This window comes from Stenella coeruleoalba (genome assembly GCF_951394435.1).
Source record: "Stenella coeruleoalba genome assembly, chromosome: 2".
Classification (NCBI taxonomy): domain Eukaryota; kingdom Metazoa; phylum Chordata; class Mammalia; order Artiodactyla; family Delphinidae; genus Stenella; species Stenella coeruleoalba.
In genome coordinates this window covers 175,776,109-175,790,777 of record NC_137147.1, presented here as the reverse complement: position 1 = coordinate 175,790,777, position 14,669 = coordinate 175,776,109, and the positions used below count along the sequence as shown (strand labels likewise).

General features: G+C 45.3%; 1 protein-coding gene across 2 annotated transcripts in view; it reads left to right on the top strand.

The window, feature by feature from the left end:
- FAM171A1 (family with sequence similarity 171 member A1) overlaps window positions 1-9,104 on the top strand; it is a 125,301-nt gene extending 116,197 nt beyond the window's left edge. Inside the window, exons 6-8 of one of the 2 annotated variants that reach the window (XM_079913086.1) lie at window positions 2,056-2,172; window positions 5,266-5,380; window positions 5,919-9,104. In XM_079913086.1, coding sequence (XP_079769212.1) covers window positions 2,056-2,172; window positions 5,266-5,380; window positions 5,919-7,626 — 1,940 coding nt within the window. In that variant the 3' untranslated portion in view covers window positions 7,627-9,104. The remainder of the gene's footprint in view (window positions 1-2,055; window positions 2,173-5,265; window positions 5,381-5,918) is intronic. The other variant, XM_079913087.1, reaches the window with a different exon arrangement.
- The last annotated feature ends 5,565 nt before the right edge of the window (window positions 9,105-14,669 follow it).

Here is a 14,669-nt window from a genome sequence, read left to right as displayed (position 1 = left end):
GCTGGACCACCTCTGGGTTGATGCTCTTCAGCACGTGAATCTGAAGTGAGCATCCTCATCCTCACTTTGGAAACCTTCCAGCGTATATTCTCGTCTCACTTGACTTGAAATCCTCTGGGGCCATGATTCAGCCTGTTGCAGGGGGCAGTCAGACTACGCAGGGCACCCGCTGACGCCTGGCCTCTTCCCATCTTCCTTCTTTGTTCACCTTCTGTCTTCGAGGATGAGGAGGGGGAGGAGGGGGAGGGGAGGAGATGGAGGAGGAAGAGGGGGAGGAGATGGAGGGGGAGGGGAGGAGGGCTGTGGGAGGCGTTGCTGGGGCACCTTTCCACCCCCTACATCTGAATGTTGCTATGGCAACTGATAGGCCCTAGGAAGTCTGCCAGGTGTTGCTTCTTTTCTCAGGAGGGAAAGAAAACTGCTCTTGCCACGTCGGTGATGTGTATACCTAGGAAAGGCAGGGATTTGGAGACTGGAAGGTGGAATATTTGGTGCACAGCTGGCGCATTTAGTCCCGGAGGGGACAGGATTCCACATGCAGCCATTTCAGGGGGTGGGTGATCATAGGAGGAACCCCGTGTGAGAGACCCGTGTCTCCGGGCTGGTGGGGACCTAGCCAGCAATCTCCCTTGCTCCCCGGCTCTCAAAGCAAGGTTCTCTGCAGGTGAGACAGGTGACAGCCAGGCAGCCTTGGGCGACCGGCTCCTGGAAACCTTACAAAGTAAAAAAGTTCTCAAACGCTGGCAGGTTTCGTAGGAGATGCGGCAGGGCAGAGTGGAAGAAATAGCACCGGCCTTGAGGCCAGACACACAGAGAGACCTAGTCTGCCCCTGCTCTGCCCTCTACCCCTGGGAGGCCTCGGAAGAGTTCCGTGTCTCACCAGTGTCCAGTGTCTAAAAGGGGAAAATAAGTCCTCCTCTGTAGGGTCGCTGTGAGAACCGTAGATAGCTTGTATAGGAAGCACATTGCTGCGACGGGCCAGCACACAGAGGTGCTCACTACTGTGAGATACTAGTTACAGTAGTGACTGAAGACAGCCCTAACTAGTATCTCACAGTAGTGACTGAAGACAGCCCTGACCTGGACGTACTCCATGTCTCCCAGCATCAGAACCAACTAGAAGCTTCTTAAAATACTCGCCTAAGCCAGTCTTATGGGTTGGAATTTGCAAAGATAGGACCAAGGAATCGATATACTTTTTTTAAACTTCCCGAAGCATATATGGAATCTAAAAAAGGTTCTGAAGTACCTAGGGGCAGGACAGGAATAAAGACGCAGACGTAGAGAATGGACTTGAGGACACGGGGAAGGGGAAGGGTAAGCTGGGACGAAGTGAGAGAGCGGCATGGACATATATACACTACCAAATGTAAAATAGGTAGTGGGAAGCAGCCGCATAGCACAGGGAGATCAGTTCGGTGCTTTGTGTCCACCTAGAGGGGTGGGATAAGGAGGGTGGGAGGGAGACGCAAGAGGGAGGGATATGGGAATATATGTATATGTACAGCTGATTCACTTTGTTATAAGGCAGAAACTAACACACCATTGTAAAGCAATTATACTCCAATAAAGATGTTAAAAAAAAAAAAAAAAAAACTTCCCCAAGCAACTCTGATGTCACAGGTCTGCGATTCCAGAGAGGAAATCCGTTTATTTGCTTGAGGATGAAAACTATAAACAGAGCTGGAGTTTCCCCTCTTCTTTCCCGTCCCACCAGCCCTTTTCATGCTACCTTTATTCTGCTTCTAAACCCCTAAGGCTTCCGGAGGAGATGGGACATGATGGTGGAGGAGTAAACTCCAAAAGCTTCTGCTAAAAGTATCTGAGTTTGGAAGCAGGGACGTGTGATAAAGTGGCTGAAAGTCATTTAATCAGGAAGAAAAACAAGTGCGACTCTTTCCTGAAAGCGAAACGCAGTCCCTCCGTGAGAGCTGGACCCTTTTGGCTCTCTGATGGGTTCTAAACACGACACCGAAGGTGACTTGTACAATGAGCTTAAGCCTTAAATAGGAGTTTAGCGTGCATGTGGCTGAAGTTTTTTTCTGCCTCCCACAGGAACGTGGCTGAAGAGTGGTCTCGGCCTCGTGCACCAGGAAGGCAGCCAGCTGACGTGGACATACATCGCCCCTCAGTTGGGGTACTGGGTGGCAGCCATGTCTCCTCCCAACCCAGGTAACAGGACCCCCGAAATCTGCAGTGATGGGAACCGATTCCTTTGAGGGTTCAGGCTAAGTGTGCTTTTGAAAGCGATGTCAGCAGGGAGATCAGATCTTCCTTAAATATGGTTGAAAGTGTGAAAAAGCAAATGAGGAGTCAAAGGTTTTTCCTGGGGGTTGGGGGAGTTCTGGTTGGAACTCTCCCATCCAGGATAAGAATCATGCATAGAAAATAGCCTTGTCTCGAATCTCTGTTTTGCTCAGACAGCTGCCGTAGGGAATTCTTAATCTAAAGCCCACAGAGGCGGGTCAGACCTCCTCCCTAATTTCTGAAACAGCTGTGGCCTGGTGCAAGAGAACACGTAGTATAAGGCAATCACTAGAGGGACCAGCAGAAAGTCACCATTGGAGGCTTCTTGGGGCAAAACCCTTGATCGGGCATTTCTGAAAGGCTTAAAAGGAAGCCTGTTTTATATCTAAAAGAATATTCATCTCCACTTAGGATACATGAATTAACTCATGTTTTTCACTGAAGTTTAATTTCACAAATATTTTGACTAAAAGTTTGGGTTTTTTTTAACCGAACCATGCTGATTTATCCCTAGGAGTATTCTAGAATTGCTTTTTTCAAAATAGTCACCTTAGGAGAAGTCTTTCCAGTGGATGGCTTCCAGGACTCAAAATGCCTTTAGAACCTTTTCCCCCTGGACTGTCATCATTAGAGAAACTCTTCATAGGTGGCCAATCTTTTTGCCCAGAGGGTCCCTTTGATTTTTCTTAGACACATCTAAAAGTCACCCACCTCCAAGGCTGGTGAATAAAGTAGGTAATTGAGCTAGGTCAAAACGTGCTGTGATTAAAAGTTGTCTCGTCAATTAACCATGAAGGCAGTTTCAAAATGGGAGTCCAAAATACTTTACCAATGGAATCATCACTGGGATGAACACTTAGACTCCCAAAGTAACTAATTTGATGGAGGCCAACCCTAGATGGGTGTTGAAAAGTCAGTTACATTTACTTGATAGTCCAATCCTGGGAAAATGTACACTTCACATCTGGGTTATAAGACTATGCGTTTCCCTTTACCGTATGGTTCTTGTAGCCACGTAGGCATGAACCAGCTACAGAAATGCCTCAGTCTCCAAATCTGAAATATCTAGAATATGATTATGAGTAAGGTAAGAAAGGAAAAGAAGTCCTTAAGTACCAAAGTAGAGACCACAAAGCCCGTGCATTAAAGTTAACTTTTATTTTAGATCTATTTCAAAGAACCATGGCGATCGGTGTTCCTATCATGCGACAGATTAATAGATACTTTTGTAAAGAGGGGAAGAAGAACTGCTAGATGTAGGTCGACCCAAGCTTCCTGAGAGCAGTGAAGGAAGAGACAAAAAGCCATAAAAAGCACACATAGTACAGCCCTGACGGCATTTAACGTAGGAATGTGTATATTGGTAACCACACAGCCGTCACTTATATTAAAACAAATTACAGTGATGCTGTGCTTTCATGAGCCCAAAACCAACAAGAAAATAGAGTTTTCTCTTTCATTCTCTGGTTAAGAAGGAAATGAAGTATGACTGTGAAGTTTGTCAAGATTTCCACTGGCAGAAGTTAAAATAATAGCATTTTAAGTACTTAAAAGGACCAAGCTTCAGTTATTTGGAAATGATTTTTATGTGTACCCCAGATTTCTTGGTGACCCCTGCCAAGGCATTACGTATGTCTGTGGGGTTGTCTCTGTGTCAAAAAAAAGAAAAAAAAAAGTTTCTCTGAACAATTAAGGCGGTAGGTAGTTGTCAGTAATTTTTCCAAAAAAAAAAAGTTTCTCTGAACAATTAAGGCGGTAGGTAGTTGTCAGTAATTTTTCCAAAAAAAAAAAAAGTTTCTCTGAACAATTAAGGCGGTAGATAGTTGTCAGTAATTTTTCCAACTTTTGTAAATATTCACCCTCACCCCGTTGAGATGATTTGTAATTGGGAGAGAATGATGTCATCTTTTGAACTTAAGTAATGTCACTATTTTCAAAAATCCACAAGTCTCCTTGGATTTATCTAGCTTTTAAGAGATTTTTGAAGAAATCTGTCCCTTCGAATATAAAAAATCAATTAAAAAATGGGTGTTTATGGTGTTTAGTAATCATAACCGTGCTCCTCTGATATAATGTACGATATAACCACATTCCTTCCTTCCCATCTTTTGGAGCACTGCCAAGATACCTGGACACCAATAGGTGCCCCAATATTGTAATTTGGGGAGGTTTTCGTTATTGCTGTCAATCCATTGTTAGCAACATTAAGATAGATTCTTACTACTATTGAACATAAGGAGTAAGTTAAACTACCTCTTGGGATTCTAATGTAAATTAAATCCCAATTTAATTTAATGGATTCTAATGGATTTTAATGTAGATTAAAAAGAAAATATGTTTACCTCTGATCACCTTGTCTGTAAGTTCTGGAAAGGTCTGTTGCCACATCAGGTTAGCCATTTTGAACAGATACTAGAGAGAAAGATGTTATTTTTTAAAAACAGGAGGCATTTTAGAAACCCTTGATACCCCTGTAATAAGCTGTGGATTATTTTTTTTAAGTCATAGAAATTTATTTCATACATTTCAACTGATTCATTTAGGCCAAGGGTTTAGGCCAATGATTACACAGTAATCATTGCCCAGGGAAAGTGAGAATCAAATTTCATGACTTTTTTTTTTTTTCTTCTGCAGTATCATAAAATCCCCAGGTCTTCAGGCCATGTCTGTGAATGGATGAGTCCCCCTCATTATATGATCATGCATCTAGTTTTCTTTTATTAAAAGATCACATATTTAGAATGATGAAAATGGTACCCAATGCTAAGGAAGGACCCTGGACACTGCACACAGAATTTGAGTACTCAGAGTGCTCTAGTGATGGTTTGGGTTAATCCCTTTTCACTGAGGGAAGTGACGGTGATACTGCAGGCACACCATCTAAAGGGTGTCTGCATCCGCCTGCCGCTCCACACCCCAGCCAATAAGAGCAAGGAAAACATCACGCTCTCAGTTCATCTCCCCTCTTTTTCTTGAAAGGTTTTCACAAATCTCAAATGCCCTTTTCTGACTTTTTAGGTCCCGTTGTCACACAGGACATCGCCACGTATCACACGGTGTTTCTTTTGGCCATCTTGGGAGGAATGGCTTTCATTCTTTTGGTTTTGCTGTGTCTCCTTTTATATTATTGCAGGTAAAGTGTTACCATTGAGGCACTGTCTTTTTTAATTTGGAATTTCTTGCGCAAGCATTGATATCGAGGTCCTTTTCTGAGTCGAGGTCCTTTTTTTCTCATGAAAAAGTACCTAAGAACTGAACATCTGTCACGTAAGTTGCAAACAGTGGGAGGCACACTGTAAAATGTTTCTTAGAAGGGCGGTCACAAAAAAATAAGTTGTCATGATTCGTTCAGAATAGTCCTACATGGTAATGAAGAGATGATATTCTCAAGGACACAGCAGAACTGTTCTTATTTTGATGCCTCATCTGATCGACTTGCAAGAAGGTTTATCGTCGACTCTGCTTTTGAATGGATAACTTGGATGTACTTGGGGTAAAATCTGCGACCCTCAGAATCAAACTAGGGCTGAGGGTGCGGGGTGAGAAGGCTTCTGGCTGCCAATTCATTGTGTTGTCTTGTTTCTTCCTGTGGGAATTGAGAATTAGGTTTCGACTTGAACCTTCACTGTTCTGAGAATCTTTAATCTTGGGGTTTGTATCTTTGATCGCAGGCGGAAGTGCTTGAAACCCCGCCAGCACCATAGAAAACTGCAACTTCCTGCCACCCTGGAGAGTACCAAAAGGGATCAGTCAACTTCCATGTCACACATCAACCTGCTGTTTTCTCGGCGGGAATCAGAATTCCCTGGCCCGCTCTCCGTCACCAGCCAGGGCCGCCCCCCCGACGCCCCGGGCTCAAAGGAGCTGATGAGCGGAGTCCATTTAGAGATGATGTCTTCCAGCGGGGAGGTGGACATGCACACGCCCATGCTGAAGCTCTCCTACAGCACCTCGCAGGAGTTCAGCTCTCGGGAGGAACTCCTGTCTCACAAGGAGGAGGATAAAAGCCAAATCTCCTTTGACAACCTGACACCGAGTGGGACGTTGGGAAAAGACTACTGTAAGTCGGTGGAGATGTTCCCCTTAAAGGCCAGGAAGTCTGTGGAAAGGGAAGGCTATGAGTCCCCCGGCAACAGTGACTACAGGAGGAATTACAATGCCATGCTCTCGCAGCCTTTATTTGAAAAGCAAGACAGAGACGGGCAGGCCTCCGTGACCCACATTTCCACAGGAAGTAAGCTCACCATTCAGGAGCACATGTACCCCGCGCCTTCATCTCCGGAGAAAGACCAGCTGATGGAACGCAGACCCACTGAATGTATGATGTCGCGATCGGTAGACCACCTGGAGAGACCTACCTCTTTCCCGCGGCCCGGCCAGCTGATCTGCTGTAGTTCCGTGGACCAGGTCAATGACAGCGTTTACAGGAAAGTATTACCCGCCTTGGTCATCCCGGCTCATTACATGAAACTCCCAGGGGACCATTCGTATGTGGGCCAGCCCCTGGTCGTCCCAGCCGACCAGCAGCTCGAGATCGAAAGACTGCAGGCCGAGCTCGCCAGCCCTCACGCGGGGATCTTCCCACACGCCTCCTCACAGATCCAGGCCCAGCCCTTGTCTTGCCAGGCTATCTCGCAGCAGCACCTGCAGGACGCGGGCACCCGGGAGTGGACCCCACAGAATGCATCCATGTCCGAGTCCCTCTCCATCCCGGCATCCCTGAACGACGCAGCCTTGGCTCAGATGAACAGCGAGGTCCAGCTACTGACCGAAAAGGCGCTGTTGGAACTTGGGGGTGGGAAGCCCCTTCCCCACCCTCGGGCCTGGTTCGTGTCCCTGGACGGCCGGTCCAATGCACACGTCAGACATTCCTACATTGATCTCCAAAGAGCTGGGAGGAACGGAAGCAATGATGCCAGTTTGGATTCTGGCGTGGATATGAATGAACCCAAATCTGCCCGAAAGGGAAGAGGAGACCCCTTGTCTCTGCCGCAGAACCGCCCACCGGTCCAGGAGCATGCGCAGAAAGAGCCGCGGGCCGCGGACAGCTCGGCCTACACGCAGCTCGTGTACCTGGACGACATGGACCAGAGCGGCAGCGAGGGCGGCACCGCGGTCGGGACGCCCGAGGACAGTGCCCTGCGGTGCCTGCTGGACGGCTCCAGCCGGAGAAGCGGCGGCCAGCTGCCCAGCCTGCAGGAGGAGACGACGAAACGAACCTCGGACGTCCCCCCGGCGCCATCGGCCAGTCCCGACAAGAGGCGATCCGCTCAGGAGGACGAGGACGACGAAGACGACGACGACGACCAGGGCGAAGGCAAGAAGAGCCCGTGGCAGAAACGGGAGGAGCGACCCCTGATGGCGTTCAACATCAAATGAGCGGCCCCGAGCCGCCCAACAGGGGGACTAGAATCCAGTTGCCAAAAATTCTTTCTTACGGAAGCGCTGACCTGTTTGCGGAGGAAGTGGAACCACGTCCACAGTGGGAAGTGGACTTTTTTCTGCAATTACCGTTTGCTGTCAAAGTGTTTGGAAGTAAAGTTCTTACTCAGAAGAAAGAATGCGTCGCCTCCAGGGAGATGGCCGAACGGAGTGTCAGAATGTCCGCGTCGTTCCCCGTACTTGATGTGTCCACCCCCGAGGACACCAAAAAACCACACGTGATGTCGCTGAGTTCTGATGATAACCTCACTGCTCCCGCAGATTCTGGGAACAGATGAAACTCTTTTTGCATTGCTTGAATCAATTCTATCACAATAATGCTCCTGTGAAGTTATTATTGAGAAATTAGCTTGGCACTTAGTGTCTGGAGGTATGCATTATCTCAAAGGAAAACTATGCATCGCTGCTTCGTGGTCTTACTTTGCTTAGATTGTTGCTTTGGCTAGGTTTCGTTTCCGATTTGCTTTTGTTAAACACACACACACACACACAGACACACACACACACACACACAATTTGGTTGTAAGGAATCTATTCCTTCGTTTTCGCCTGTGGTTTATTTCGGTATCTCCTTTCAGGAACTTCTGAGTGTCACCTCTGAACATCCAAGCCTCTTAATGAAATCGTACTGAAGTTTTTATCAGCTGCCAGTCCTTCACTTCTGGTCCCATTAACTCCAAGTGCCTTTTTTACAGTGACAACAGACAGTCCCTTACTTGGCTTTTTTTTTCGTTTGTTTTTCTTAACTTCTTTCATTGAACTGCCTGGATTTTATAAAGTTATGAAACGATCCCCCTTTTCTTTCAACTGCATGCCGCCAAGTGCCCATTCGTGCTCCGAATTCTCATTTCAGCTCAGTGTATTCTGTCGTTCTCACGTGTGACGTGGATTCTGTTTAGCTAAGCTAGCCTAGAGGACACTTTAGCGATCCCCTTCCCTCCGCCATCCTTTTGGCCGCTAGGCACCATTATGGTTTTATTGGCTGTTTGTATATATGGTTACGTATTAACTCTGGAATCCTATGGGCTGAGCTTGCTTACCAAACACAGAGTATGGGCTGAGCAAGAAGACTGAATGTGACTATTAAACAAATCTTATGTACTATCCAAAAGTGCCAGAATGATTCTTCTGTGCATTCTCCTTAAAGAGCTGCTTGGTTATCCAAAAATGAAAACTCAGAATAAACTCTTAAACAAAAACCTGTCTTGTGGTCCTTTTCATTCATTCTGAGCCATAATCGGTTTTAGAGTTGCCATTAAGAATGCTCTCTTCATCCCTTGGCAGTCTGGAAGGCCAGTTGCTGGATTTATATTCAAAGGCTAACACATGGTGGGGGGAGGGATACATTGGGAGATTGGGATTGACATATACACACAGCTATAGATAAAATAGGTAACTAATAATGCCCTACTCTATAGCACAGGGAACTCTTCTCAATACTCTGTAACGGCCTATATGGGAAAAGAATCTAAAAAAGAGTGGATATATGTGTACGTATAACCAATTCACTTTGCTGTACAGGAGAACTAACACAACGTTGTAAATCAACTCCGATAAAAAACAAACAAACAAAAAAGACTAACACATAGATGCCTCGGAGTTGACATGATGGTTAAATCCTAAAAATCCACCTTGCTGTTTAATTTCATTCAAGAATACAAGGTAACATTTTATTGTGTTTCCGCACTTTACAAAAAACTAATGTTTTCTTTTATGGTCAGTGTCGATCCAGCTTCAAAAAGATGTCATTCAAATGACCAGAACCATCCCAGATGTGCGAAACTATTAATCAAAATCATTACTGGAGCCGTCAGCATATAGCACAGATTGGTGGAAATAAATTAAGCTAGCTAGCTTCGTTATAAAATCTTATTCATGAATTTCACACAGGCAGAAAAATGAGTCAAGCTGATTTTTACGATTTTAATTTTCAAATGCCGATGTCTAGTGTTTTGCTTTTAAAATGGTTGAGAGAGTCCCTGACAGTGTGGAAGCATATGAATGGATGGGAGTCTGGGGTTTAGCAAGTGAGTGACTGGGAGTGAACATTCTCACCAATAGGTGGCAGGTGAACCCTGGCGGATGCCACTAAAATTCCAGGTAAGAACCATTTGTCACTCTCCAAAGGAGAAGTAGGCGGCCTCTCCCAGCATACCCAGGTCAGACCTGGGTGATGGGGGAATGCCAGAAGGTCCCCTTTGACTTTGCCGCGCTGCTAATGCTAATAGCAGCTAATAATCTGCTAATAATCTGCTAATAATCTCCTTAAAGCATTAGTTTCCAGAAGAGCCTCGTTTACAATGCATGTTACGTGTGACTTGTAGGTGACCTGTTACCTGTCAGTACTGATGATGGGAGATTGAGCAGGAAGACGGGGGTGGGGGGGGGGTGCTTTTCTGATTCCTTCTCATTAGGTGGGACATACCTGGGTCGACCAGGATTATGGAAGGTGTAGAGCAGCCAGCAGTGGTCACGAGACACTATGTCCCTAGAAAGACAAGACAGTGGGTTTGCCAAAGGGAAATTGGTTCTGCCGAAGATGAAGCTCACTCGTTTTACGCTTGTCCAAAAGGAGGTTCAGAGGCTAATGTTTTTGCTCGGGGAGCCAAGATTGGTCACCAGACTAGAGCTGTCTGGAAAGGGCACCCTAACTGTGTGGACTTTAAACGTTGTATTTATCTTTTCATCGCAGTGTTCCGTGTTCCCAATCAATTATATTGTGTGAAGAACTAAAGCCTTCAAAAGCACCTTGCTTATGCCACCTAGTGGTGAGTTTTCACCTGCCTCTTAAGGAGACTTTAGTCAAACAGCTCTCTGCGGCCAGGTCTGGGAAGACAGGTGAGTGTGTGTACAGGGATGCCTCAGATGCTGCTTCTGAACCCCTGGTGAGATGAGTGAGGAGATGGGGCTGACGTTTGTTGAGTCTCTACCTGGAAACATTATGTTGGAAACAATAATGCATTCAATTCTCAAAATCTTGTGAGGTTTATTTTATTTTTTTTACACCTAACTCCATGGAGGCTGGGGGTTAAGTAATCGAGGTCACTCAGCTAGAATCAGTGGTGTGTCACTTACACGGCCAGCTCTCTGGAAATGAATGCATTTAAGTTAAAACTGTATTACAAATCATAATAAAATGCATAATTGTCAATTCCATTTGATAATTCGTTCTCACAGAATGCATTCGTTGATTTCAGTCAGAGCCAACCTGTTGCAATTGACAGAAGGATGTAGTTGTGACATAAACACTTGTTGATTTTTTTTTACATTAATGATTAATTAGTGTAACTGAAACAATGAAGATACGTGTCAGAACTTCACTCACTGATCAATCATGGAGTGACTTCTTTGCTGGATCATAATAGTTTTTGAACCTGTAAGAATAATTCCTCGATATTTTGTGTGTGTTACTGGCAGTGTAATGGCTCCAGACATGATACAGTTCTAAGTGTATCTGCACTATTAACTTTTCTCCATCGCTTTCTTAAATCTGTACAATCAACAAAGCAAGCTCTGATTTGTAGCATTTGTCCATATCCACGGTGTAAATATTCCCATGTGGCCAGTTTCAAGCCACTAAAGTGACATCACCACACACAAAAGTTAGGAGAGATGCACAGTAGCACATATGCTCTAAATAACCTCAGAGCATAGTCAAATATAAGTTAATCCTCATCATTTGAGGATTCCATATTGACGAATCTGCCTGTTTGCTAAAACTTATTTGTAACCCCCAAGTCACCCCTCGCTGGGCTTTCGAGATCATTCGCAGACAAGCACAGAGCAATGAAAAATCTGAGTTGCCCCACACGCATGTTCCCAGCCCAGGCTGAACTGGGCGACGCTTTGCCTTCTTGTTTCAGCTCTCAGACTGTAAATAAGTGTCCCTAGTTTACAGTCCGCTTATTGCCACATTTTCTGCAGTTCTATCTTTTTTTGGTGATTTTGCTGCTGAAGACGGCCCCCAAGCGTAGTGCCGAAGCGCTGTTTAGCTTTCCTAAGTGCAAGAAGGCTGTGATGTGCCTGGTGCAGAGGGAACGTGTGTTAGCTAAGCTTTGTTCGGGGCGTGAGTCAGAACACTCCACGGGCCACTAGCAAGAAGGTAGGAGCCTGGGAACAAGGTCTGCTTGACTCCAGAGCCTGGTCTCTTGCTTTATGAAGCTTCACGTTGAAACCCCTAGTTAGAACGGAAAATGCGAGGTGCAGTTGTTTTCCAAGCTGTAGTGTAACTCCGAGTTAAAGCTGGGCAGTGTTCACTGGGAAAAGAACCACGTATCTTCTTGTGGTTTGGGTCTGGCCGCGGGACTTGGAGGAATTTGTGAAAGAAATGAATTTATGTGCCCTAAACCATGCTGGGAGATATGCAACATCATTTAAATGACAGAGACCCTGTGCTTTCGGGAACTTTATTTAGTATAAACTAACACAGATAATGCTAAAACAGTGGGGCAAAGTGCCCAAGAAAATGAGACTGGAACCAAAAAGGAAATAGACCATAAAACCTAAAAATAATCCAGCCACAAGTATGATAAACTCTATGATTTCTTGTGTTCATCCTCTTAAACTTTTACTTTTTCAGACCCTCTGTATTTGGAGGACAAGGGGATAAAAATGAGTACAGTTAAACGTAGAAATGTGTGGGGAGTTTTCAGCTATTTCATAGTTCCACAGTTGTTGGGTTTTCTTTGTCTTTAGAGTTTTTTTAATTGAGGTATAATTGACATACAACATTATATTATTTTCAGTTGTACAACATAATGATTCCATATTCATATATATTGTGAAATGATCACAAATTAAGTGTAGTTAACATCTGTCACTGTATGTAGTTACAGAATTTTTTTCTTGTGAAAAGAACTTTTGGGACTTCCCTGGTGGCACAGTGGTTAAGAATCTGCCTGCCAGTGCAGGGGACACAGGTTCAATCCCTGGTCTGGGAAGATTCCCACATGCCGCGGAGCAACTAAGCCCGCGAGCCACAACTACTGAGCCTGCGCTCTAGAGCCCGCGAGCCACAACTACTGAAGCCTGTGCACTGAGAGCCCGTGCTCTGCAACAAGAGAAGCCACCGCAGTGAAAAGCCCGGGCACCACAATAAAGAGTAGTCCCCGCTCGCGGCAACTAGAGAAAGCCCGCGCACAGCAACAGACCCAACACAGCCAAAAATAAATAAATTTATATTTTAAAAAAAGAACCTGACTTATTTATCTTATAACTAGAAGTTTGCAGTTTCTTTAGGTGAAATGGAAATTTCAACCCCTGCAAACTGTATTTTCAAAGCTGTGGCTATAAATACACACCAATATCCCTGATAAATGTTTTATCATTCTGTACAGAGATTGTGACTTGTTTAATGCTGGTATTCTGGTACCCGAAAAGTGACTAGTAATTCCTGTAAGGCTGTTTCACCTCAGCGGGATGAACAGGCATTAGAGTCCCTGAGAATGTGGAACATGAAAGAGCCTCGATAATCTCACACCAGAGGAAACAGAGCCAAGAGTGTTGGGATGACTTCCCCCACGCAGGCAGTGAGAGACCACAGGGGGTGTCTTGGTCTGTTCTGGCTGCTACAAAATACCGTAGACTGGGTGGCTTATAAACAACAAACATTTATTTATCACAGTTCTAGAGGCCACAAGTCCAAGATCAGGGCACCAGCGTGGTTGGGTGAGGACCCTTTTCCTTATTCACCTTGTTGCCACCTCACGACGTGGAAAAAGGTAGGCAGCTCTGTGGGGCCTCCTTTACGAGGGCACTAATCCCGTTCATGAGGGCTCCACCCTCATGACCTAATCACCCCCAAAGGTCCCACCTCCTAATACCATCATCACCTTGGGCTTTAGGATTCCAACATATGAATTTGGGGAGGACACAAACATTCAGGCCATAGCATGAGACAGGGCCCCAACACCTGGCTCTGTGTGTGTCCACCTCCTCAGATGGCTTCCCCATCCACTGCTTTTCCTGGCAGCTCTTCTGTACCTTCTGCCATCTGTTCACATTCCATGTACAATAGATACTCAGTATCCAGAATGTAAGGCATTGTAAGCCATGCCAATTATTAAAATTTCAGGGCTGTGAGAAGAACCCTGGATTTGGATGTAGAACACCTGGGCATCAGACCTGACTCTATGAATGAGACAGGTGATTAACTTCAAGGACTGCAGAAGAGGGATGGTGGTACCTTGGCTGCCAACCTCTCGGGAGGAGGACGGGTGGGAGTTGAGTTCAAATGAGACAATGAATAATTAAAGTTCGTTGTAAAATGTAAGTTACAGTACAAATATAAATTGTGGCTCTTCCTAATTATTCTTTGAATCTTGTAGTTCCCTAATCCTGCTGCTACAATGTAACAATGATCTTTTTTTGTTACACCAGCAGCTTCTCTGCTGGTTTTTAGGAAAATGGTAGACAGAACAACAGGATCTTCTTCTTTCCCGTGCTTACTGCTTCCCACAACCTTCAGTGGAGTGATCCCTATCTCTGCACAAGTAAGATGATTTGCCAGGTATTTGACATAAACCAGGGAGCTCAATGAAGATGCAGCCTCCTTACACGTGGTCTCGAAACATGTATGAAGACATGCTTACAAGGCAATAACATTGGGGTAGGTGCCCAATAACCATAAATTACTTGCTACTGGCCACAAAGATAAATACCTTTGCAAAACACAGCAGCAGCCTCTTCATCCCTTAATTTAGTTGCTCCTGTGCTTGTTACCTGAGAACCCAGAAGCACAGTAGCATCACCTGGGAGCTGGAAAACGTACTCAAGTATTTTGGCCTCACCACAGACCAATCAGAATCAGAATCTCTGCAGGGGAAACCCGGCACTGATATGAAAAGAGAAAAACAAAAACAACAATTCCGCAACTGATTCTGATACAGTCAGGCTTGTAAACCACCGCCTTAGAAGTTCTGAAGATACATCACAGTTTCGTAGCGCCTTCTGTTGGGCAGCTCTGAGAGTGATGGATTTCC